At 44.5% G+C, this 26,345-nt stretch overlaps 1 protein-coding gene across 9 annotated transcripts in view; it reads left to right on the top strand.

The window, feature by feature from the left end:
* The window catches only part of CPAMD8 (C3 and PZP like alpha-2-macroglobulin domain containing 8), a 176,102-nt gene that overhangs the window by 44,004 nt on the left and 105,753 nt on the right, over positions 1-26,345 (top strand). For all 9 annotated transcript variants that reach the window (XM_044998519.1, XM_044998518.1, XM_044998520.1 and 6 more), the window contains exons 24-36: positions 105-186; positions 1,709-1,865; positions 2,320-2,394; positions 8,189-8,354; positions 9,085-9,171; positions 10,218-10,354; positions 10,745-10,900; positions 11,296-11,358; positions 12,503-12,741; positions 19,607-19,694; positions 25,118-25,192; positions 26,033-26,138; positions 26,227-26,337. In XM_044998519.1, coding sequence (XP_044854454.1) covers positions 105-186; positions 1,709-1,865; positions 2,320-2,394; positions 8,189-8,354; positions 9,085-9,171; positions 10,218-10,354; positions 10,745-10,900; positions 11,296-11,358; positions 12,503-12,741; positions 19,607-19,694; positions 25,118-25,192; positions 26,033-26,138; positions 26,227-26,337 — 1,542 coding nt within the window. The remainder of the gene's footprint in view (positions 1-104; positions 187-1,708; positions 1,866-2,319; positions 2,395-8,188; positions 8,355-9,084; positions 9,172-10,217; positions 10,355-10,744; positions 10,901-11,295; positions 11,359-12,502; positions 12,742-19,606; positions 19,695-25,117; positions 25,193-26,032; positions 26,139-26,226; positions 26,338-26,345) is intronic.

Raw genomic sequence — 26,345 nt, 5'->3', positions numbered from 1 at the left:
AGCAGAGTTCGCCATACCAGTGTTGGATGATCTGTCTCTTCATTCAGTTTAAACATTTGCTTTTCTAAGTTGCTGGACTCCCATAATTCTTTTGTGATTTCCAGGTTACCAACGCCAGTTGACCTACAAAAGACAAGATGGTTCATACAGTGCTTTTGGCGAGAGGGACTCCTCAGGAAGTATGTGGTAAGTAAGTCGCTATTTAAAACAGAGTTAAAAATTCAATGTTTGCCAAATTTAAAAGGACATAATTGGCAAAAAGGACAATAACTTTCTATCTTGTGTCACACATAGCAGAGAGTAAAAATAATATTTAATGTGTAGAAGTCTGCTAATGCTCTACAGCTAAGTGTTTTGTGATCCCACATTAGATGGGTTTTGAGGATCAGGGACTGTTAAGATGTTAGTTAATGCATGTCCCTTTAAGGTTCAAAAGCTGTAGTTTGGAATCAGATTCTGTGCCACAGAACTGCACAGGCAATGCATGACCTCAATAAGCACCTGCTTACTTGAGAACAGAACTCCACCCAGGCTGTGTTGGGGAGATGGCAGGGCACCTCCTTCAGGGCAGGAGGGAGAGAATGGAACACATCTTTCAGTGGACTCCAGCTCCACCTGGATGGAACAGAACAGGATGGATGGATGGATTCCCCAGGAAACGTGTTGTGTTGGGGTAGTAGATGGAGGGTGTTCCAGTGTTCTCTAGAACACCCCCCATTCCCCAAGACTCTGCTTTACCTAAGTTAGCATTTACTTGACTAAATGCAGCACCTTAAACTAAAAAGTTTTCCATTTTGTTCATTTGCCTGCACTGTCACTCAGTTTCTTCAGCTGCACTGTATTTTCCTTTAGATTGACTTGCTCCATGAACTCATCTGAAAGGGAAGTAGAATTTCTGTGATGATGATGCTTAACTTCTTTAAAGATAATAAACTCTACTTTCATCTCAGAGCTGGCATCTCTTAGTCCCTAGATATAAAATATTGTAACTCACAATTACTTAACACTCGAAAAATCCCCTGCCAGGAAGCCTGCCTCCTACCCTCCCATTCCTGAGGGGCTTGTAAAATGAGTGATTCAGTCTCCCAAAACCAGCTGGAGTTCACACTTTTTGCATGTCAGAGGTTTAGAATTCTAAAAGCACTTCTTCTCTCTCTGCTTAAATCCTAACGCTCCACAGAGACAGACTTTAGCAGTGGTTTGAATTTCCAGTTGTTTTATTATCAGTAAGTAATTAAAATAGGGGAAATTACAATATTTTCGTTCTTGTCCATCTAGTATTATATCTGAATTGGTAATTGTACGCTTCTTATTTCAAAAGCTTGAGTCAGGGAGCAGCTAAACACCTGTACAAGAGAAATTAAGTCCACCCAATGACAATGTTGAGTCAAATTTTGGCTCTCTTTCTATTTATGATATCCTACGGCAGTGAGTTCCACAGGCTTAACTTGCTTTTTTTGTTGTTTTTTTGTTGTTGTTTTTAAATCTTTCTCAGTTTAAAATATGCTGCCTTTGAATTTCATGCAGTGTCCCTTTGTTTCGTGTATTATCCAGAAGGGTAAATAGTGCCCAGTTTATCTTCTTTACAGTCTACCCCATTCTTTTTTTTATATTTCAATAGTGTCTCCTCTTTTAGATTTTTGAAACTATTTCCTAGATAGTGCTCTCTGTTCTTATTCTCAAGAACCTGCTGAATTTGTGTTTTCAGGCTAACAGCCTTTGTTCTCAAGTCCTTTGCGCAGTCTCGTGGGTTTATTTTCATCGATCCCAAGGAATTAACAGCTGCAAAGGACTGGATCATCCAGCACCAGAAGGAAGATGGCTCGTTCCCTGCTATGGGTAGAATATTAAATAAGGATATCCAGGTAAAAACTATAGAGTCTTAGAATCATGCAATAAATGCATTTTTAGAACGTTACCAGGGTTGGAGGTAGTGTAATCTTATGGTTAATATGATTTTTGTGTTAAAGGGCTATGGTCCTATGGGAAAGAAAATAAAGAGGGGTTTCAATAAAACAGTATGCTAGGGCTTAGCTTTGTGCTACCCTTTGAGAATCCCACCATGGCACTTTGAAACTGCATCTCAACTATGAAGCTCAATGTCTCAGATGTGCTACCGGGCCATGGACCTGGCAGAAAGTTGCAAAGGGGAATTGGGTTTCAGAACTATAGGCTCACCAAGTACAAATGTGAAAGGGTCCTATGGCCTTAGCCTTTCTCATGGTTCCAATTTATTCCCTGCTTGGCTTCCAAAGTCCTCCCATGCAGCGTGCTGCTGTCCAATTTTCACCCAGTTGTTTTATGTTTATCACACTCCAGGGTGGAATCCATGGCAAGATCTCACTGACAGCATATGTGGTTGCAGCTCTGTTGGAGACGGGCATCACCTTTGAGGTAAAGGACTGAACAGCAGCCATTAAAATAGCTAAGAGTTTATTTCTTGTGCTGGGTTTTGAAATTTTCTTTTTTTGTTGCTTGGCCTTGCCTTTTTTTGACCTGCAGAGACTTTGTCAGCTGGTTCTGGAGGTGACAGACACCAGAGGCTGTGGTGGAGTCTTCCTGACTTATCTAGAGTGGAATGTCTCAAAATAATAATTTCTAAAGTTAGCCATGGAGATTCCTGCAACCTTGGATTGTCAGCTTGTGGCTTTTTCCAGAGGAGCAGAGCTGCTCTCTCTAAATCCCCTCCAGCAGCAGTCTTCACATAAGTTGCTGAGCAGCTCAGAAAGGCAGTGAACACACTAAATAGGGATTTGTCTCTCTGCTCCTCTTTGTCCTGATCCTAATAGGTGGGTTTGCTGGCAGCCCCAGCCACGTTCATGAATTCCACAGCCTGTGATTCCTCAATTAGGCTATTTAAAATTATCAAATGTCTTAGAAAAGAGTCACTTTCCTGTGATGTAGTGGAATGTAAACTGCAGCAAAATGTTCACCTTTGCTGTAATGCAGTTTCCTGGTGCTTAATCCAAGGCATATGTGTGGAGAGCCACTGCTTTCTATCACTCCAGAAGGGTAGGAGGCAGCCAGATCTCAGTGAATAGAAGATGTCTTGGATTACCTATTAAATTAATCCTGAATCCCCTGTACTGTGTTACCTTTGTTAAATCCAGAAGGGGAAGCTGATTTACTATCTGAAGAGTGTTCAGTTGGATGTGTGAATGAGTTAATGGTCCTCAGTCCAATTTCTGTTGGATAAATAGCTGGGTCCAAAAACTACAGCCACAATTCCCTCGATTGCTGCTGGTTCTGGTAGATAGGCTGAAAATTGAATGTCCCTTGGAGACTGAACTCTCCTCTCACTTCCAAGAATAGGCATTTGCAGGGCAGTGTAAGGGCAGCGTATTCTTATTGATTTGTATTACAGTAGTGCCTACAACTCCACTTGTGCAACAAACACCTGCCCCAAAAAGTGTACTGTCTAAGTAGACAAGGCAAAAAAGGAAATAAAGACACAGAGAGGGGAAGCAACATGCCCAAGGTTGCACAGCAGATCAGTGGCAGAGCCAGGAACAGAAGCCCAGTCTCCTAACACTGACTCTTAATCCAGTGCCCTACCCACTAAACGATATGATCACCCCAAGTTTATAGAGCTGTTGCCTGTGCTGGACTTGTGTAGATAAATGGTGGATTTCACAGTCCCTTTCTGTCAAGCTGTCCCTACATTAGTAAAAAGAAAGACAAATATATCCCTGTCTCCTCATTCCAACAAAGAGGACAAGCTCTTATTGTTGTTTAACTCTGGAAGCCTTCTGCCATATCACTCCCCAATGTGAACTGGGTCCCATTTGATTCATTTAGGTCTTGTATGAGCAAGGTTCTAAAGATTCATTTTATATATAATATAAAAAGTGTGGGGTTAGTGCAGGGGTGACCAGACTTTCCCAAACTGAGCCCCACATGACCAACTTGCTAGGAGCTACAGAACTACAAAAATGAACAGATTGTCTCTTATGTTGAGGTGCATGCAGTGTGCTCGTAGCCTGGTACCAGTGAGGTGGGGCTTCTGGGCTGCACTCTAGAATTCTGCAGGCTACACTCTCTGGCCACCCAGACTTCAAATACTGGACAAAGTGAGTTCCCCAAACCCTTCTGGAATCTCTGTAGATTGCATGTTGGAGTCTGCTACTGATCTCACACTCTGTCTTTCTCTGGAGCCTGTTTGTGATCAAAAGAGCTGAGCCAAGCATTCCCTGTGGGGAGGGAATGACAATAAATATGTTTATGAATCTGATACCGTGTGTCTCTGTAGAGAGAAAGCTCTGTTTAGTGTGTCTCATTGGTGTCCCCTACTCAGACACGTTGATTGCCTGTTCGGGCATAAAGCACCGTTTTTAAGAGGATTTTTAAGTGCCCAGAGGAGCCATGAGGATCTCTTCAGAAAACCTTTGTGACTGATTCATAGATTCATAGACTTAAGGTCAGAAGGGACCATTGTGGTCATCTAGTCTGACCTCCTGCACAATGCAGGCTACAGAATCTCACTCACCCACTCCTGTAACAAACGCCTAACCTATGTCTGAGGCCTGGTCTACACTAGGCGTTTAAATCGGTTTTAGGAGCGTAAAACCGATTTAACGCCAAAACCGTCCACACTAGGAGGCATCTTATATTGATTTTAATGGCTCTTTAAACCGGTTTCTGTACTCCTCCCTAACGAGAGGAGTAACGCTAGTATCGGTATTAACATATCGGATTAGGGTTAGTGTGGACGCTGATCGACGGTATTGGCCTCCGGGAGCTATCCCACAGTGCACCAGTGACCGCTCTGGACCGCAATCTGAACTCGGATGCAGTGGTCAGGTAAACAGGAAAAGCCCCGCGAACTTTTGAATATTTCCTGTTTGCCCAGCGTGGAGCTCCGATCAGCACGGGTGGCGATGCAGTCCGAAATCAAAATAAAAAAAAGAGCTCCCGCATGGACCATGCGGATGTGATCGCTGTAAGGGCAGGCAAATCCGTTCTATCCGTTCTATCAGCGCTCCGTTACAGAAGATGAAATTCAGAATCCTTTTTTAAAAATCTCCAGACAGACGCCATAGCAGGGACTCAGCGCACTGCAGCGTGACAAGCGTAACGGAAAGCCAAAGAATCAAATGGATGCGCATGGACTGGAGGACTGAAGCTATCCCACAGTTCCTGCAGCCTCCTAAAATTATTTGCATTCTTGGCTGAGCTCCAAATGCTTCTAGGGTCAAACACAGTGCCCGCGGGTCAGGGCATAGCTTGGCAATCTACTCACCCACCCCCCACCCACCCCCAGAAGCGAAAGGTAAAACAATCCTCTGACTCTTTTACATGTCACCCTATCTTTACTGAATGCTGCAGATAGACGCGATAGTGCAGCACTCAACACCAACATCCTTGCTCCCCCCCCCGCCATGGGCGGCTGATGGTACAAAAGGATGGAAATCCATCTTCATCATCAGCATAAGCTGATCGTACAAAATGATGGAAATCCATCCTCATCATCAGCCTCAGCTGATGGTACAAAAGGACTGGTAACCGTCCTCGTCATCAGCCTATTGGCCCTAATTTTTTCTGGTGGATGGATGGTGCAATATGGCTGGTAACCATCCTCATCATAGCAACAGGGGGCTGAGCTCCATCAGCCCCCACCCTTCATGTGTAAAGAAAAGATTCAGTTGCCCCTGGACTAGCAGTGGGATGCTGGGCTTCTCTCCTACACACTGCTTAATGTCCTGTCTGGACTATCATAGCAGCTGGAGGCTGCCTTCCACTCATTTCTCACTAACAAGTCAGTGTGTCTTATTCCTGCATTCTTTATTAATTCATCACACAAGTGGGGGGACAATGCTACGGTAGCCAAGAAAGGCTGGGGGAAGAACGGAATCAACAGGTGGGGTTGTTACAGGAGCACCCCCTGTGAATAGCATACAGATAATAATTTCTGCGGGCTCTGACACAGAGCAGGTGGTTCTCTAGCACACTTGCCTATATTAGGCAGCACTGATTCTATTTTTAGATACCAAAAAGGAGGGATTGACTCAGGGAGTCATTCCCAATTTTTGCTTTTGCGCCCCTGGCTGATCGGCCAGGGGCACTTATGACAGCAGCCAATGGTACAAAACGATGGAAGGTGCAATATGGCTAGTAACCACTCTTGGCTTTTGCGCCCCTGGCTGATTGACCAGGGGCACTAGCAGCAAATGGTACAAAAGGACTGGTAGCCATGATCATCCTCAGTTCCAATTTATGGAAGGGTTTGGATGGTGCAATATGGCTAGTAACCATCTCTGCTGTCATGCAAAAGCAAAAGCATGCTTCTGTGTAGCGCTGCTGAATCGCCTCTGTGAGCGGCATCTAGTACACATACGGTGAGAGTCACAAACGGCAAAAAAAGCTCCATGATTGCCATGCTATGGGATCTGCCAGGGCAATCCAGGGGAAAAAGGCGCGAAATGCTTGTCTGCCGTTGCTTTCCCAGACGAAGGAGTGACTGACGACATTTACCCAGAACCACCCGCGACAATGATTTTTGCCCCATCAGGCACTGGGATCTCAACCCGGAAGTTCCAAGGGGCGGGGGAGGCTGCGGGAACTATGGGATAGCTAGGGAATAGCTACCCACAGTGCAACGCTCCAGAAATCGACGCTAGCCACGGACCATGGACGCACACCACCGATTTAATGTGCTTAGTATGGCCGCGCTCCACCCGATTTTATAAATTCTGTTTTACAAAACTGGTTTATGCAAATTCGGAATAATCCCGTAGTGTAGACGTACCCTGAGTTATTGAAGTCCTCAGATCGTGGTTTAAAGACCTCGAGGTGCAGAGAATCCTCTAGCAAGTGACCTGTGCCCCATGCTGCAGAGGAAGGCGAAAAACCTCCAGGCCTCTGCCAATCTTCCCTGGAGGAAAATTCCTTCCCGACCTCAAATATGGCGATCAGTTAAACCCTGAGCATGTGGGCAAGACTCACCAGCCAGCACCCAGGAAAGAATTCTCTGTAGCAACTCAGATCCCACCACGCTGTACTCAGCGTGCTGTAGAGCCGTGCTTTGCAAAGCTCTCAGAATAAGGGCCCAAGCCTGCAATGTGCTGTGCACCCTTTATTCCTGTTAGACTCAGTGGGAGTTGAGGGCACTCAGCAGTGTGCAAGATCTGATCCTGAAAGTGCTAAAGGAGTAAGGCGCCACCTCCTCTGCTGCAACTCCCCTTTATGGGAAAGATAGGGCAGGCTGGGATGTTCTCTCTAGGCCATTTCTAAGTCAGATAGCCCCACAAGTCCAAGTTTATGACAATCTGGTGGTTTCCCTAGGGGAGATCTGCAAGTGTTACTAACGATCTGTGCTAGGAAATGAGGAAGGAAGAAAGTAAGTGTCAAAGGGCAATTACATCAAATCCAATTAAATTATTTCTATAAATTGTTAGAGCCTTGTTCCTGCATGGTGAGTTTATTGGGATAGTTAATAAAACATGTCTGCCAGCTAAGGTGACCCTGGGAATATTGGCCTTCATTATCATCAGGTATCTACTAGATGCTCTGGAGCAGGGGTAGGCAACCTGTGGCAAACGTGCCGAAGGTGGCACGCGAGCTGGTTTTCAGTGGCACTCACACTGCCCAGGTCCTGTCAACTGGTCTGGGGGGCTCTGCATTTTAATTGAATTTTAAATTCAGCTTCTTAAACATTTTAAAAGACTTATTTACTTTGCATACAACAATAGTTTAGTTATATATTATAGACTTATAGAAAGAGACCTAAAAATGTTAAAATGTATTACTGGCATGCGGAAACTTAAATTAGAGTTAATAAATGAAGACTCGGCACACCACTTCTGAAAGGTTGCTGACCCCTGCTCTGGAGTGTCAGGGACCCAATTAAATGTACAGCAGAGACTTCATTGCTATTAAATATCTCTGCTACCTGTGCTGAGTTCTACAGGGGAATGAAGCCTCTTCAGCATTAGGGGAACAAATATGTCTCAGCAACATTAATATCTGGATCTTTCTTACTGTGGTGTTAGTCCCCATTTTTTTAACCCTGGAATCACAGCCCTACTTAGGGAAAGGAAGGGGCCAGTCAGTTCTGTACCACACAGAGCAAAGTGCATGTTCACACTGCTTCCCTAATGGGCACAAGGCCATGAGAAATGTAGCAATCTCAGCTCTGGAGATGCAGGTGCTAGTAATATGGCTGGTCTCTTTCCTGCTCCCCCCCATTTAGGAAGAAAAAGCAGCAGTTGCCAAAGCAAAACACTTCTTGGAGTCCAACTTGTATTCTGCAGAAGACCCCTACACCACAGCCCTGACTGCATATGCCCTGACTCTTCTCCACAGTCCCTCTGCTGCAGTGATGTTGCGGAAAATGAACAGCATGGCCATTATGCAAGGTACTGTGCACCTGAGGGTCAAGCTGGTATGCCCCTCAAATAATTTCTATTGCTCTGAGGCTTCTCAGACAATGTACTCAGTACAGGCCTCCCCAGGGCAGTTGTGGAAACAAGCTAACAGCGTTTGCCAGCTAGAACAAGTGATCTCAGTTATCAGCCTGGGGAGGATATATCCTCTGAGATGAGGGCTTCCTCATAACATGAATGGACCTTTATAACATAGTTCTCCTGATTCTCAGGATACAGGGCAAAGTCTTTCAGCTGCAGGCATTGGTTTGACTCCACCTTCCCTAGCTTCTAGCAGTATTGGTATGAGTGGCCTCTGCTGTGAGCAGTGTAAGTGCACTAGAGACTGCAGTGACACTATGTGACATTTAGCATCCTTCTATGATGCTACAAAACTTGATCAGTGAAACAAGATCTGATTCCACAGATGTCTCCTCAGAATGCAAAATTCAGCAGCCTGTCAGCATTAATCCTCTGTTTCCTTCCACCCCCAGCCAAAATAAATCCCTCTTTACAAATTGTTGTTGAGCACCAACAATGTAGTTAGCACTGTATGTAACCCAGAGGAATTCACAGTCCCTGCCCCAAGGAGCTTACTCTGTAAATGGAGTGGCAATGCAATACAGGAGGTGGTTTGGTTTTACAGCAAATATGTGGCAGCAGAGTTTGATTCTCCCCATGTCTAGGGACTAGCTTTAACTTCTTTACTGCTTTACTATTCTAGATGGCTTTACACACTGGAGCTTAATGGGGACTCTGGTTACTGATGAAGATACATTCATGGGATTTAACGATGGGCTTTCTCAATCAGGTACCCCTGTTTGTGGTTATTTATGATACTCCTGTTGGGGGAAAGACTGGGATTATTCTCTGTTTTATATAATGCCTGCAGTGTGTTAACTGCTTTTCAGGTAGGTAAGAAGGGAAGGTCCCTGCCCCAAGGAGTTCACATTGTGAAGGCAAAGGAAATGGGGTACAACAAAAGTCCAGTGATTGAGTGATTGTTAGTTCCATGTTTTTTATAATACACTCTAATGTCCCTTTCACCCTCCTTATGTCTGTGTTGTTAACAATTCAAGAAAGGAGCAGGAGAAGGCGGTTGCCAGACATTAGGAGAACTAGGAGGTGCAGAACCGGGTGTGGTCCATTCATTGCTGGCATTTCAGCCCATGTTGTCTCACCAGCTCTCCATAAAGCTTCATAGGAGATGGTGAATAAAATGGAGGAGAGCATTGAGCCTTATGGGACTCCTCAAGGGAGGAGTCATTTGCCATGGGAAATTAGAAGTCAAATATACTTAATTTTACAGTAACAGCTGTTTGGCCTGGGATTTTCAAAGGAGCCTAAGAGTGAGGTGCCCAGTTTCCATTGACAGTCGATGGGAGTTGGCCATCTAACTCCCTTAGTCTCCTTTGAATATGCCCGCACTAATAATTAACTATTTAAAACCCCAGGCTCCACTATCAAGAGTAATCATTGGGCCAGGTCAAAAAAGACCATGGCTCTGCATGAAAAGTCCCATGACAGAGATGCAGAGTCAGCCATGCAGCTTGGGTGGCATGTAGGGGGAAAGGGAGACAGAGTACATTTGTCTAGGGGCTAAAAGTCAAGCAGAAGGAGCTGTGATCTAATGTGCCAGAGGAAAGATGAGATTGGAAGCTGAAACATGAGGCCCATTTTGGAAAATGCCTGATGTAATTTGGGTACAGACATTTTTCACTGCTTCATTTGTCTCTTTCTGTCTTGGACTCTCTAGAACCTAAAGATTTTTTTAGCTTGTGAATCTACAGAGAGGTGATATCTAGCTCAGCCCAGTTTCCCTACGCCAGACATGGGTTTGATTGTTTTCCCTTTCAGTTGTATCTGCAGAAGTGGAAATGACAGCCTATGCACTGCTGACATACACGCTCCTGGGAGACGTGGCCTCTGCACTTCCAGTGGTTAAATGGCTGTCGCAGCAAAGAAATGCACTTGGAGGATTCTCATCCACTCAGGTGAATTCCTGTCAGTTTGTGTAATTTCAGTACAGAAATATGTGCCAATGCAAATTGACTGATTTGGGATTAATCTGGGTTAGGTTTCACTCTGGAATCTAAGAGTCGTGCTAAATCCTGGGGCAGAGAATACCTCACAGTGCTTTTTATCTTGCCTTTTGGGTGTGAGCAGAATGGGGTGAACTTGAATGTGTCTCTCACTTTCTCTGAGACTTCTGAGGGAGGAAGAGGTGCAGGGAGAGGGGAATGATGCAATTCCATTTACTGTTTAAGCAAGTGCAGAGGAAACCTGAGCTGTCAGATGCTAATGAGTGTACAGCACATTGCTAGTTTATAAGGTAGATGCTCCTTGGTTCTTCATTAACTGTTTTTTCTTCCCCAATCCCGTAGGATACTTGTGTAGCTCTGCAGGCTCTGGCTGAATATGCCATTCTTTCTTATGTTGGAGGAGTCAACCTTACCATTTCCCTGGCTTCCACTAATTTAGACTATCAAGAGACTTTTGAGCTTAACAAGATGAATAAGAAGGTTCTCCAGACTGCAGTGGTAAGTGGGTGCCTGAACAGATGCAACTTCCTCTGCTTTAATGTTACCAGTTTCCCAAAGCGACCTGAATTTGGGTTCTGTGTTGTAACTCATATAATTTCAGTGGTGGTGGTGAGGGGAATGGGCTGGATATTGTGAAATCTCAAGATTTTCTGCCCAACCTCTGATGGGAGAAGCAGCAAATACGAGAGCATTCTTCATCATAACGGATGCCTGGTGTTTGGTTTGGGACAATTACCACTGGCTGCTTGCGTTAAATATAGGGACTGAGGAAGAATCTCCCATTTTTGTTCTGATTTTATATGGTTGCATGTAAACTGGAATGCTCTATCACATAGAGAGTAAAACCAAGGCTGACATGTCTTAACTGTGGATTCTCTTATGCTTGTCCCTAGATCCCCAGCATTCCCACTGGGCTGTTCGTAAGTGCCAAGGGCGAAGGCTGCTGTCTGCTGCAGGTAAGGGTACTGCCGGGCTGTGTAAAGAAGCTGAGAAGGTTAAATTTAAACAGGCAAGACAGTCTATTAAACATTAATTTATTTCCAACCTCTTCCCCCCAGTGATGAATTGGCATGGAGAGCCAACAAATAATCCTCTCTAAGCCTTTGCTATGTCTGTTTCTCATGTCTCAAGGAGGGTGGTACATGAAGGTGTGACTAGAAGTGACTGGGGTGACATATGAAAGTGAATATTTAGGCTGAATGTCAGGGAATGCTTCCTGATAGGGAGATGTCAAGCTGTGGGATAGTTTTATAAGAACAGCCATACTAGCCAGATCCATCTAGCCAGTATCCTGTCTTCTGACAGTGGCCAATGCCAGGTTCCCCAGAGGGAATGAACAGAACAGGTAATCATCAAGTGATCCATTCCCTGTCGCCCATTCCCAGCTCTGTCAAACAGAGGCTAGGGACACCATCCCTGCCCATTCTGGCTAATAGCCATTGATGGACCTATCCTCCATGAATTTATCTAGTTCTTTTTAGAACCCTGTTATAATCTTCCCCTTCACAACATCCTCTGGAAAAGAGTTCCACAGGCTGACTGTGTGTTGTGTGAAGAAATACTTCCTTTTGTTTGTTTTAAACCTGCTGCCTATTACTTTTATTTGGTGACCCCTAGTTCTTGTGTTATGAGAAGGAGTAAATAACACTTCCTTATTTACTTGCGCCACACCAGTTATGATTTTATAGACCTCTATCATATCCCCCCTTAGTCATCTCTTTTCCACGCTGAAAAGTCCCAGTCTTATTAATCTCTCCTCATATGGAAGCCATTCCATACCCCTAATCATTTTTGTTGCCATTTTCTGAACCTTTTCAAATTCCAGTATAAGAGATTATAAGAAATTCTCTTTGGTAAAATCTCCCATCTGTACACATTAGTGTAGGTTTGGCAGTTGGAATGTCATTGTGAGCAGTGGTGTTACTGATGCAGGATGTTACTAGTAAATTGCTCGAGATCCCCCACAAAATGTATGAGAGTCTGGTCTCTGCTTTCGTCTCTCTGGAAGAGTCTGGTGATGCTGCAGGGTCTAAATGATGCTTTTAGTGCTTCAGTCAATGGCACTACAACCAGACCTGATTTTCCCCCCCTTTGCTCCAGATTGATGTCACTTACAATGTGCCTGACCCTGTTGCTAAACCAGCTTTCCAGCTTCTGGTTAACCTGAAAGAGCCCAAATCAGAATGTCATCGGCAAACTCAGCACCCCCTACGGCCCCTCTCTCCAGATGAGAATCGCTCAGAAGCCTCCCACAGAGATCGGGCACTGGTGGATGATGATGACCCAGCTTCTGATCAAGATCACCAGGAATACAAAGTGATCCTGGAGACGTGCACTAGGTAGTGAAATCCCTTTATTTCCTTCAATATGGCTCTCTGTACAGGTTGGCTAGGCTTGTTATCAGCAGATCCTTCCACTAGTCCTTCCATTGCAAACCATTCCCAGATGTTCTTCCAGTGAGAATTGCATCCTGTCCCTACATCTATGGGGGTTTATAATGTGTTTTGATGGGCTACATACTGTTATACTATTCTTTCTGTGTTGTCCTTGTCTAAGATCAAGTAAGACGGAACAACTCAGGTTTTACTTGTCCTAGTAGTCTCACTCGAATTGCTCAGGTGTTGAAGCCAGAATAACAGGTAAGATAGCTTGTGTCTGAGGCATTCATTAACAAATACCAAGTGTTAGGAGTTGCAAATAAAGATAGGCAGGGAGGGTTTATTATTGGAATGGTTCCATTAATAATTTAAACTGATTCAATAGGACACATGATTAAGACATTTTTATCTGATTTTATTTTTATTTTTTGCCTTTTCTCTCACTCTACCCCTTTGAAACTGATGTTTTTTCTTACTTAAACTACTTTACCTCCCTGGAGTGTGCACATTGGTTTGTTTTTGCAGTACGCCCATGAGAGCTGGGCTGTGCATACCTCCTTGATATTGTATGGTTACCCATGAGTGCTTGGTTGCTGGCTTTGATATTTTTAGTTTATAAGCACTTTTTGAGAGGAGGAAAAACATGCACAAAGAATTTACCAATTTTTGTATAGAAAGGAGGTGACACTTGGAGACTACCAGCTCTGATTAAGCCTTTATATATTTATTATTGTCTCTTACAAAACCTGAAGAAAACAGACTAAACCATCTCATTACATCAGGTGCAAAAGAAAAAGTTCCAGAACATTTTCCACGGCTATATTAATGAAAGATTCCTTAGAAACCTAAAGGAGTTAGGTAATCCCAGTTAGGTAATTCTACATGAAACACGGCCATGGTTTTATAAATATTATTGACTTGACTCTAATTTAATGTTTATTTGAGTTGCTCAGGCTAGTCTGTTCAGTTTTGGATACAGAAACTCTAACAAAGGATGCTGGTTGCCATGGTATCAGTTTGGAATCCAATTTCTGGTATGGCTCTGTAGTCACTATGGTAACAGTGCAGTCTGTGAGATTATTTGGTTGACATGGTTCCCCAGAGCTGACTATTTATCTGCTTGTTTCTTATTAAAGAATGTTAGAAATTAGTTAGAAAAAAATGTCTGGAGTGATACCAACACACACTGGTTTTCATCCGTAGAACTCAAAATGTTTTGTAAAGGCTGTCAGCAGCCTTATCCCCATTTTATCGATGGGGAAACTGAGGTATAGGGAAGAGGAAGAGGCTTGCCTGTAGTGTTACATTGAGTGAGTTGCAGGGACAGGAAATAGAACCTCACTCTCCTGACTCTTTCCTGTGCTGAATCAACCAGACTTTCACCCCAAGCTTGAAATCCTGCCCCTATTGTCAACAGATTGCTTTGGTTTCAAGGAGGTTGTGTTAGGGCAGACTGAAGGGAAGGGAAGCCCAGAGCGAGAGTGAGGAGGCATTTACAAATGTCAAAGTGCACAGCAGATAAAACTGAAAATTCCCCAAATCTTCATAAGTCTCTTGCATTTCCATTTCCGATATGCCAGGTGCTGGGGTTCTAGCAGTTAAAGAATTATCTGGTCTGGATGCCCTAAATCGCAGCAGCAGCAGCAGCACAGTCACTCAGTGCCTCATTATAGCAATGGGAATGTCTGTGCTTCCCTGTCTGCTGCCACCTCCTCCCTGCCAAAGAGTTAAACACAGATATTGGATACAGTCCTGAAAACAATCTGTCAGAGTGACTCCAAACAAAGATAGGACTCTGTCGTCTCTAAGCTCACCAAACCCTTCTTTCTGGCTCTTATGCTATGTTGTTGGCAGTCATGATGTTAATGAATGCCAAGGACCCATTAAATCCCCAGGTCTGGCCCCACATAGACTTGCATTTCACAAGCCAGCTTTATGCCTCCCTCTAGCAGCAATGTCTGAGTGGCAATCAGTTCAGGTCTTACTGCCCCTTGCACCTTCCACTGCCACATTTTGCTGGGGACCCTGAAAATTGTCTGGCCAGTTCTGTGTAACCACAAGAGCCTGTCCAGGTTCTTTAGCAAACTCTCCTTAGCTCAGAGGTTTTCACCTGCTGCTTTGCCCTCTCAGCACTGGGAGCTGTGGGTTTATAGTCAGTGGAAGAAGGGGGCATTTCTCAGGCCTGTTGAATTAACTGGTATCTGTGTAACTGCACCAGTATCTTACCAGATAGAGTGGTTCCAGTGCCAGCTCTGCTTTGCACTCATGCAGCACATTTGTGTCAGGGATTTGCACTAGTGTAGCTACATCATGTGGTTACTTAATGTCGGCAGGCCCTGACTCTGCTATTGCATGAGCATCTTGTGGGGAGGCAAGTTTGAAAGGTTCTTCATCTGTTCATTGAAGATGTCTGTAACTAAGGAGGCTGCCTTGCATCAACACAACCTTTCTGCTATCATTTCTGAAACTTCTGCCATGGAAATTGCTGGAGCAAAGACAGAAATTTGAGAGGAAGCCCAGTCTGCGGAGATCGAAGTCTTGGACAACAAACAAAAGCAAATGAGATCTTCCCTCCTCCTGAGTCTCCCAGTAAAGATGCTCTTTAACTTCCCCTGTAGAGCTTGAACGGGTGGCATTTATAAGGATAGCAATGGGAATGCATCAAGCTTGAGTTGTTACACAAGAGGGAAATTGTTTATTTTGAGGAGCCAAGTGCTCAGATGGAGTCCTTGGGACATTTCCTTTTTGGGGTGAGACTGAATGAATATATGAATTTAGAGAAAAGAGAGTGCTCTACTGGAACAGGAAATGCCACTTTCTCTCTGAGGAGTTAGCTGGGTCTAAATCATAATTGCACCAGTCTTCTTGTTGCAATAGTGCCACTGCTTCCATGCAGTGAGGAATTGAAATCAATGAGCATCTGCCCTCTTTGTAACATACAATGGATTGGAAGGATTCTCCTCCATCTGCTTGTGATTTACCATAGAAATATGAGGAATGACAAGCTTTGTTTTCTCTGACTTTGCTGGAGGCCTCATTGATGTTGCAGAGGATGATGCGCATAGTGAGCTCTCTCACATTATTTGAACAAGTCAGAGTGTTTGACTGTAAGCTCTTTGGAGCAGGAACCATCTTTTTTTCTGTGTTTGTACAGCACCTAGCACAACAGAGTCCTGGTTCATGGCTCAGGCTCCTGGACACTACAGTAGTATAAATAATTATTAATAATAATCATAATAACAAAGACACTCTCTTCCCTAGGTGTCAGTTAGGCATTGGAATGAATTGGATGTTTACAAAATACCAATTTTAACTAGACTAAAAATCTTCCCTTCCACATTGTGCATTTTTTGCTCTTTTGTGATGTGATATGTCCCTAATTCTCCAATCACCATAGAGTCCCCCAGAGTAGACAGGATCCAAATTCATATGATAAAAAGCAAAGGGAAAAAAACACACCCATTTGCTTTCCCCTCTGCAGTCACCTTTAAGATGTAGCTCAGTGTTTCAGTTCAGCCCCTTGGTTTACTGGGCTTCAGCACTTCCCCTCAAATGAATTTTAGCCAACAATGTCTCCACCTCGGAACAAGGTTTCCTAACCAACTGTTTATAGAAAGTTCTGGACGAGCAGGATTGGCTGGCTTGGGACCTGGTAATGGGATATTAATTCCTTTAACCCTAATTAACCACTTCCAGCCCCAAAGGCCATGTTGGGGAAAGGCCATTTGGCGTCTTGTGTGTCCTCATCTCACTTGGCACTAATCAGTATCCTCATTGGCACACACAGCAGAGAGAAGCCAAGGACTAAACTGGCTATGGAGGCTTAACCAGCCTGTCACCTCTGCTGGGCAAAGCACTTTGGCAGTGAGGAAGCTGGCATTGCCTCTGTCCATGCCATACCTGTTCTTTTCTAACCATGGGAGCTCATTCTCTAAGGATACGTCTACACAGCAAATAAACAAAACAAAAACCTACGGCAGCAAGTCTCAGAGCCTAGGTCAGCTGACTCTGCCTCGTGGGGGTTGCGTTACAGGGGTAAAAATAGCAGTGTAGATGTTCCTGATTGTACTGGAGCCTGGGGACATAGACCCTCCAGCCCGAGTGGGAGTGTCTACAATGCTATTTTTAGCCCCATAGTGCAAGACCAAATCAGTTGATGTGGACTCTGGAACTCGCTGCCGCGGGGTTGTTTTTTTGTTTTGGTTTGGGTTTTGTTTGCTGTGTAGATATGCCCTTAGGCACTTTTCATGTATATCACATTGAGCCCAGTGTGTCTCTGCATTTCCTTTAAGATATGGCAATGCTTTTTTATTTACAGAACCGCAGATAAAGCCCAGAGCCTTGCAGTTTGTTTGTGACACTCAGTAAGGGCTTTGGATTGTATCATGAAATTGAGCAAGTGGTGACCCTCAGGCTGAGTTATTCCATGTAGAGGTGGCTGAATTTCCATCTTGTCCAGGGTAACAAGACATCACAAGTGCTATGGGCATTATCTGAAGCAAGTCTGTGTATTTTTAATTACCCATTACCATGATATCTAAGTGCAGGGCTGAGGAGAGGGATTCAGAGGCCCAGTTAGTGCCTACGATGCCCCCCCCTCCACAAAAGTGGGTCTGTGCAGAGCTGCTGCATGTCTGAGCTACCTTTCTGCATTGTTTCTTGTTTGTAATATACGTTGCACATGTGTGCCAAGGTCACCAATCCAGGCACTACTCTTTCCAGGGCCGGCTTTAGGCCGATTCGCCCGATTCCCCGGAATTGGGTCCCATGCCTAAGAGGGCCCTGTCCCAGGGCCCTGCGCCTTAGGCGCCTTTTTGAATTTTTTTTTTTTACTCACCCGGTGTTGGTCCGCTCTGGGGGTCTTCAGTGGCATTTTGGCGGCAGGGGGTCCGCTCCGGGGGTCTTCAGTGGCATTTTGGCGGCAGGGGGTCCGCTCCGGGGTCTTTGGCAGCATTTTGGCGGCAGGGGATCCGCTCCGGGGGTCTTTGGTGGCATTTTGGTGGGTTTGTTCTGGAGGTCTTCGGTGGCATTTCGGCGGTGGGGGTCCTTCGGTGCCACGGAAGACCCGGAGCGGAACTCCGCCGCTGAAGTGCCACCAAAGTCCTGGACCGCTGCCAGATATTCGAATCAGACCCCGGAGTTAATAAAGCCAGCCCTGGCTCTTTCTTATGCCTTAACCCATTCCCAGCAGGCCACTCGAGGGAGAAGCAGAAGTATTTCCTCCCACAAGGGGCCATTTTCCTCTGTCAGCAGCGCACTTGCCCAGTGATGTCCAATAATTAATAATTAGTCTAGTGGCCCTATGATAGACTGTATCCTTCTCCTCCTTGTCCTCTTCTGCCTGCCTTCCCACATCTCTTTGCTCTCTGGGCTGCACTTAATTTTTGGCTAGCAAAAGCAGAGAGGAGTGTGATGTTACTCCATATTCTTTATGGAAATATGCTTATAATATGGATATAACATAACTGAAATATACTTTATGCAAGATGGGTCTTGTAAGGTATCCTTGGAAAGGCTATGATTTACTGGGATGTGATTATCCAATTTGTATGCATTTTTCATGTCTGTATCTAAAGTTAGGAATATGGACTATGTAACAATTACAACTGGAGGTGTATTGGGAAGACACTCACCAGAGGAGAAGGCCATTAAATTTGATGAGCCATCAGGAAGGAACAACAAAACCATGAAGATACTAATCTCTCTCCCTCCTGGGAGGCATGGGGGTCAGAGGGGGGAATTAACTGTGACACTACTCGGTCAGGTGGTCTTGTCACCTTATACTAAATATTACCTGGGACTTTTTGTAACTTTCCACTGGAAGGGAATGGGGTGGGGGGCAAGTTTGGGAAACAAAGGATTCCCTCCTTATGTAAATCCTATTTAAAGGTGGGAAGGAAAGCAAACGGGACTCCTCCTCTCCATGGGCTGTTTGCCCAAGAGTGCTAAAGCCACCTGAAGGGAAGGCGGCGGTGGGGGGGAGTCCAGACTGAGACAGGGGACCAGTCTGAAAAGAAATATAACTGGAATTCTGAACCACAGAAACTTTGCAACCTGACTAAAATAATATTTAGGGTAAGAAATTAAATTTTATAACCTTACGTTTTTTAAGTATATTGATCTTAGCTTGTGTACTGTGTTTTATCTGCTCAGTAATCTGCTTTGTTCTGTCTGTTATCTCTTATATTCACTTAAAATTCACCTTCTGTAGTTAATAAAAGTTGTTTTGTTTATTATTAAACCCAATTTCTGTAATTTCTAAGGGAGGGGCATCAAGTAGTGCACATCTCTCCACATTGAGGAAGAGGGTGAATTTTATGAGCTTGTGCTGTACAAATATTTCTATACAGTGCAAGACAGTAGTATTTTGGGTTTGTCTCCCAAAAGGGGTGGGCACGTGAGTGCTGGGGGAGGGAGCCCTCTCACACAGAGCTGACTTCAGTCTGTGTCTGCAGCAGGGTGTGGCTCTACGTGTGTGTGTGTGTGTGTGTGTGTGCGTGCGCTGCAAGAGGCTGGAGAGCCTAATTCAGCACAGCAGGGAGAGGGAACCCAGGTTGATTGTGCAGGGGAGGCTCAGTTAAACCCCAGCATATCAGATGGCATCCCAGAAGTGAGGTCCAACCTGTCACAAGGAGCATTTATAAAACTAAAGAGAATGTGGCTTTTAGCAAGCCCTTCATTTGGGATTAGGTATCCTTTTCTCCTAGACCCTGTGTGTAACTTTTCTTTGAAAGCTTCTGTCTCAAGTCTGCTTCATCCTCAACTGCTCCAGGTATGGTTTAACTCAGGTCCTGACGTTATTCTCTCTTTTTATCCCCCTGGGAAGGTGGCTGCATTCGGGATCGTCAAACATGGCTGTCTTGGAGGTGCCCTTGTTCTCAGGTTTCCGAGCAGATATTGAGAGCCTGGAGCAGGTAAGATGATGTGATCAGAGTGCGGAGCATGTGCTTAGGGGTTGGCCTTGGCTCTTTCATTAGCAGGGATTCCCTTTGCGGTGCTTGCAGAGGTAAATGCCATATTATGTGAGAAGAGATGTAATTAAAATCAGAGGGTTGGAGATTTCACTTGTCAGAAAATATTTATCTGAAGTGGGGAAACAGATGTTCTGAGTAAGATTAACAAATTTACCTAACTCAGCCAAATAAGCCTTTATTACTGTGCATGGTTCATAGTAATTAAATGAGACTCATTTGGAAAAGCTGAAGTGAAAATGTGCTCCAACAGGAGCTGTTTATGGCTTCTTAGGGGCTGTATTATCTTTAACATCTGGATTCTATTTCATTGGAGGCTCTGTGTCTTGGAATCTTTTTTTCTGGGAGAACATCATGTTTATTGCAAGCCAAACTGAGGTGGACAGAATGTGCCTCTTGCCCAGCCAGCCCTCTAGAAGGGAGGAACTACAGTCTTCAGATTCGCTTTAGGCTTTGTTGCAGCATTACGCTGTTTTCATTGCTTTTTTATATTATAAATAAAATTGTTAGTGATGCTCTATCTGAAGAGAGAAAAGAAACTAACATGCTATCTCTGAGAAACAGCAAAAGAGCTGATCAGGAATTTCTCTACACAACAGACCTCTTCCTTTAATGGCCTTGTCTTTTCTGTGGGGGGAAAAAAGCTGTGTTCATAACTCAAGTTAACTAACAAGGTACAATTCTAGTGAAGACAAGACAGTTTAATTTGACTTACTAACTCACATGAAGACTACATACTGCCTTGTCTTCACTAGGATTGTATCTCAAGTTAGTTAACTTGAGTTGAGACTGCACCTTTTTTCCCCCCAGTGAAGATGAAGCCATTATGTGCATCTTCAGAGGGCTGCAGTTTGAGTCAAAACTTGCCCTCAGATACTCACACATAACTGTCAGTGAAGCCAGTGAGATTGTTTGTTTGTTTGTTAGTGTCTGAGAATAGAATTTGACCTTTTATGTATTAGGGGAGCATGTACACTTGTTTTTGTGCAGATATATGTGCCTATAATGCATGGAGCATTTACTTTAAAAGAAAATGGAAAAGGTTTTGTAAATATGGGTAGCAGGATACAGTGTGTGTGCACCCTTGGAATCCCCAATCTGCTGTGTTTTAAATATATGCATTTGAAAATTAATTTTTCTTTCACTTACCGGCTAATTCCAGAGTCTGGGATTCTCTCTTTCCCCTGCAACAAGTGGTACAATCATAAATGCCTAAAGCAGAGTAGAACGTGCAGGAAAACCCAGGTCAGATTGTGGGGAACCCTAGAGTCCTTGCTATAGAGATAGTAATGTTGAACCTCTCTTCTGCTTCTTTTTCACAGACTGCAGAGGATGTGTGGGTAATACATATGTTGCCTATAGGTAATGGGTTTATGTGTCAGTTTATGTGTCAGTTAATCCTAGAATGGTTTTGGCCAAGAGAACTGTGTTCTGATATTAGACTGATTTCATGGCTGTGCCAGCCAGGTGTTTCTCTAATACATGGAGGGAATGAATTATTGAGGTTTGTTCTGCACACAGCTAAAGGTCAAGAGTTTTAAGGTAGGAACAATTCCACTTCTGAACAGAGGGCCAGCGCAGGGCCTGTTCAGTACTCACACCATCAAGACTTAGTGGTTTATGCTGGCACTCTGCTCAGGGTGAATTTCACTCATTCTGAATAAAGCCAGCTTTACTAGTAGTTTTATGTGTGGTTAACGCCAGAGTGGATGTACCATGATCTAGGACAGGGGTTCTCAAGCTTTTTCTTTCTAAGACTCCACCAACAAGTAATAAAAACTTCATGGCCTGCCTGTGCCACAACAACTTTTTTCTGCATATAAAAGCCACAGCCAGCATTAGGGAGTTGCGAGCAAGACTGTTGCCTAGGGCTGCACACTACAGGGGGCCCAAAGATAAATTGCCCAGGCTTTGACCTCAGACCCAGGTTGCAGAGTTCAGGGCCCTAGTCTTCGGCCCTGCATGGAGGGGCTTCAGCTTTTTGCCCTGGGCCCCAGTGAATCTAACACTGGCTCTGCTTGATGAACTCCCTGAAAGCTGTTCACAGCCCACCAGGGGGGCCCTGGACCCCTGGTTGAGAACCACTGATCTAGGAATCAGGAACTCCTGAGTTTTAATCCCAGTTCCCCCACGGATTCACTGTGTGATCTTAGTCGGTCACTTCTTCTCTCTATGCCCCAATATCCTTCATCTGCTAACTGTTCTATTCAGCACCCAGGCGCTTTAATGATGGATGAGTCAGAAGGGCCTTAGCCTTCCAGTGGGTGATCATAACAAGCTTTGGGCACTGCACCACAAATCTGCCACAGAATATTTGAGACAGGTGGGACCTCAGGGATTCGAGTGTCCCATTTAGCACCCTCATGCCAATGTCGAGGTGCTGCAGGCCTCCCTTCCAAATGCTGACTTGCATCCTGGGGGACAGAACAGAACAACATGGGGAACATATCCAAGCCGGAGTATAGGAGGGGTCAAAGACTGACCCACACTGGATGTATTGTTAAATGCACATGATGCTTCCCAGATATTAATGAGAGTTTTTAATATCCCTCCCCTGTCACAGCTGAATGATCTCTCCAACACATTAGGCACAAACAGGCATTTCTCAAGCACTGGGCACACAGGTCTGTCTTTGCTTCTTCCCTATAAACAAATGTGTTTGTGGTGGCCTTTCCCATCTCCTCTTTCCCTAGATCTGATCTCCCCTGTTCCCAGTGCCCCCAGGGTTTCTGTTAGGGAGGGGAGGCAGTAAAGGATCTCAGTTCACCAATGGTCTATTGTTGTTTGGGGATGGAGGGAGGGTTGTGCCCTTTAAAACTCTGGTTCCATAGAGTAACAGATAATTTTCTTTCTCCATTGCTTGGGGGGGTGGGGGGAGAATGAACCCATGAAGCACCCAGAACATGAATAATCTGTGCTGAGAGAGATTTAACTCCCTGCAGCTCCATCCTCTTGCCTTTGGAAGCAGCACTGCGATTTGCATAGCTCTTACTGCCCAGGAGCTGATTCAAATTCAACCAGTCTGCAAGTTCTGTGAACCAAACACTCTGCAGACAGCACTCCTGTCTGGGGAAAAAGTTGTTTGTATGGGAAAAGGTGCTGAGCAGTCCATTCCCAGAGCCCTCTCTGGGGCTGCAGCTGAGTGATTCCCACTGGAGATAATAGGAGTCATGCAGCTAGAAGATATAACTCCTTCAGGAGCAATTTGCAAAGGTCTGTGGCCCAGTCTCTCTTTCTGCGGGTGCAATTTGCACCCACAAAAATGAACTGTAGGTGGAGATCTCAATTCTCACACCTGTAGCACTTGGAGGCATTGCACAGATATGCACTTGCAGTTCAGTTGTGACACAAAATGTGCATGCAAATTGTGCCTACAAAAGGAGGCTGCTCTTTTTAACACATAGCCCCAAATGTGCCTCTCATTTGGACCACTTTATTTGTCATTAGAGACCCAAGACATTCCTATCTATGTGTTTTCTTGCTGCTCCCACTCTCTCCCCCATCCCATGCACTCACCACCATGTTCTAGGGGTTTTTATAAATCAGGTTTCCTCGTTAGGTGTTTGCACTCACAAGGGAATAGTGTGCACAGAGGGGATTCCCACAGAGCTCTGGGGATGGTGATGGTTAATGAAGAGGCAGCCCCCCTTACTGTGTAGCCACAAATCCTCCTAATAGTGCTTGGTGTCGACAAGGTCAGGGGTCACCACAGGCTGGCATATGAAACTTCACCAACAAAATGCAACTTTAGCTGAGCAGAGCATTTCCCGGTGGCGCCAGTCTCACCGAGCCCTCATAAAAGGGCTGTCTGCAGCCGTCCATAGCTGAGTAATAACAGCCACCACCAGGCCCCTAAAATTATATGGACAAATTAAATTGGCCCTTTCCATATTGTGTGGGACTTAAACACATGTTCCTTTTCTTGTTACAGTAATAGCAGGAAGCTGTGTGCAGAGTTTTACAGCTCTGAGCAGCACACTAAAGAAATTCACAGCTAAAAATATTAGTAGCAGGTTGGGTGAATTACAGTGCATGTGCTTTTAACCCCACATTGTATCTCTTAACAAATAATAATAATGCCTTGCCCTCCTCTCCATTGGGTGTTAATCCTGGGTTCTCAAAGCACTTTGGGAATAGTATTTTAAGAGTTATATGAAAAATATTGTTTTCATATCACAAATGGGTCAACAGAGAGGTTAAGGGAGTTGCCTGAAATCACATAGAGCACAGCTGGGAATAGAACCCAAGCATCCAGACTTCTTTTAATCCACTGGACATCACTCCAGTGGATTTAATAGGAATCTGATTAGCAATGGTTTTTAAAACCTATAGAATTTAATAGGGAGCAAGACCCTTTCTATGGACCTTTGAGGTCTCCTATAGCATTCTGTAGTAGGGATATAATTATCTGTTTCTGTGGAATTCATTCAATAGTCATGTTATTTTCTGATAAATTCTCTTGAACTTTTCCGTAAGGATAGTAATCCTGCTGCACTCACAGCACAGGGAGAACAGCTCTGGGGACACTGATGAACAACACCAGATGAAGTGGATTTCAGGGAGCCAGCACTGTAGGTGTGGGTCTTGCTCTGAAATCCCCAGTGTGTGCAGATCATCACAGTACAGTAATTGATGAGCATGTGCAGAATAAGCGTAGGTGCCTGACTAGCACAATGTGTACTGCGATTCCCTGTGGCTCCAGAGGTAGAGAAGGTGAATAGTAGGGGCTTGGCCTGACCGCCTTATCTCATGGGAGGGTGCCAAGGACTCTTTCAGATGGCTGCTCTTTTCAAATGTAAGGATTAATTTTCCTGGCAGAAGAATGTTTTGAGTTGTTTGAGCCAGCAGCAATGGTGGGAGGGGGCCTTTAATACCCAGTGCGGTCCATCAGCATAATTCCCTGGCAGACTGAGGAAGTGTAAACAAGAGACTGCACTCTAGCAAGTGTTTTGGGATGTCTGGGGTCCTGCATGAGCCTTGGTACTGAAAATAATTCAGGAGCTACTCAGTTAGATTATGGATGAAATATTAGATGAGTTCCTGTGGGGATAAGCATGGCCCCCAGTAACTAGCAAGTGCTGCACCGTAACATGTTGCACCTCACAGGACACTTCACACCATAGACAGATCGCATCAGAAAAACACAAACTTAATTTCCTCCTGGTTTATCTGGAGGCTCCTGTGACTCTGATTGCTGCACCACCACCACCACATCCTCCGAGGTAATTTTCCAACAGAGAGAAGTTGTGTTTTCTTTAGGTTCTGATCAGGTGTTTCCTAAGCACTTTGAAAGCTTTGTTTTTCTGTTGACTGCAAAATATTTTCCATAAAATGAGTTTATGATAAACCTCTTAATTTCCTTCCAGTTATTAATGAACAAGCAGACTGGATTAAAAAGATATGAAGTTGATGGAAGAAAAATCCTTTTTTATTTTGACGAGGTAATGACTTTGTGTATGACTTTATTATTTTTCTATGTTAGGATAAGGAGAGAGAAATGATCAGTGGATCAGGCTTAAATAAAACAATAACGAATACTTTGCCTTGGTAGCTCCTTGCAGATGAGGATCTCAGTACAAACTTTAATTGGCAAGCCTCATGAACCCCTTCTGAGGCAGGCAGCCATCGTGCCACATTTTTGGCAGTAGACCAAGGCACAAAAGATGGAGGTGACTTGCCCCAGACCATACAGGAGGTCAAAATAGGTCCCAGTTCCCTAGGTTCCAATCCTATGCTTTAACCACAAGATAATCTGACATTAAAGTACCATTAGAATCACCAAAAGGGCTATGTAAAAAAGGACCTTTACTCACAGGTCCATTTGCAATGAGTATTTGGAGTCGGACCTGCAAATCAGTGCACACCTGGGAGAGGGAGCTGGTGTCTTTTCTGCCTTGCTCATAAGCAACAGAATCTTTAACTAAATTCCATTTGCAGAACAGTTTATGACTGACGATGCTGATGCACAAGCCAGAGAACACAGCTTGGGTTTCAGCTGCCAGGCTGAGTTTGTGGCACTGACACACTGCCCCCAGTGCAGGATGTGCCTTACACAGAACTCAGCTGGACCTGTATCTTATTGATCTATCTATCTATGCCACACTTGTCTCAGCACAGTAAACAGCTTGGTATTGGAAGGTACCTTGGTTAGTGCAGGTATCTAGCACAGTGAGAGTTGAGTTAAATGGTGCACACTGTATAGCAGTAAGCAGCTGGCTTACTCCACTGACTTATAGAACTGCAGACTATGTTAAACTAAAACTCTTATGCCCTTTGTGCAGATTCCTAGCCAATGCATGACCTGTGTAAAATTTCAAGCCTTCAGAGAGTATATAGTTGGGAAAACTGCCCCTGTCCCCATCAAAGTGTATGATTACTATGAGCCAGGTATGTGCTGTTTGTCTTTGGATTTTGCTAATGCTAAAGCCCTAGCCGCATGGCTTGTTTATAATTTGTCATTCTTGCTGCTCTGTAGCTTTTGAAGCGACTCGTTTCTACAATGTGAGTGAAAACAGCCCACTGGCTCGGGAGCTCTGTGATGGGCCAACGTGTAATGAGGTGGAAAGCTCAGCCAGTCATTGGGTTGGTAAGTTG

Source organism: Mauremys mutica, chromosome 24, assembly GCF_020497125.1.
Source record: "Mauremys mutica isolate MM-2020 ecotype Southern chromosome 24, ASM2049712v1, whole genome shotgun sequence".
Classification (NCBI taxonomy): Eukaryota; Metazoa; Chordata; order Testudines; family Geoemydidae; genus Mauremys; species Mauremys mutica.
This window is presented reverse-complemented; position numbering and strand designations above follow the sequence as displayed.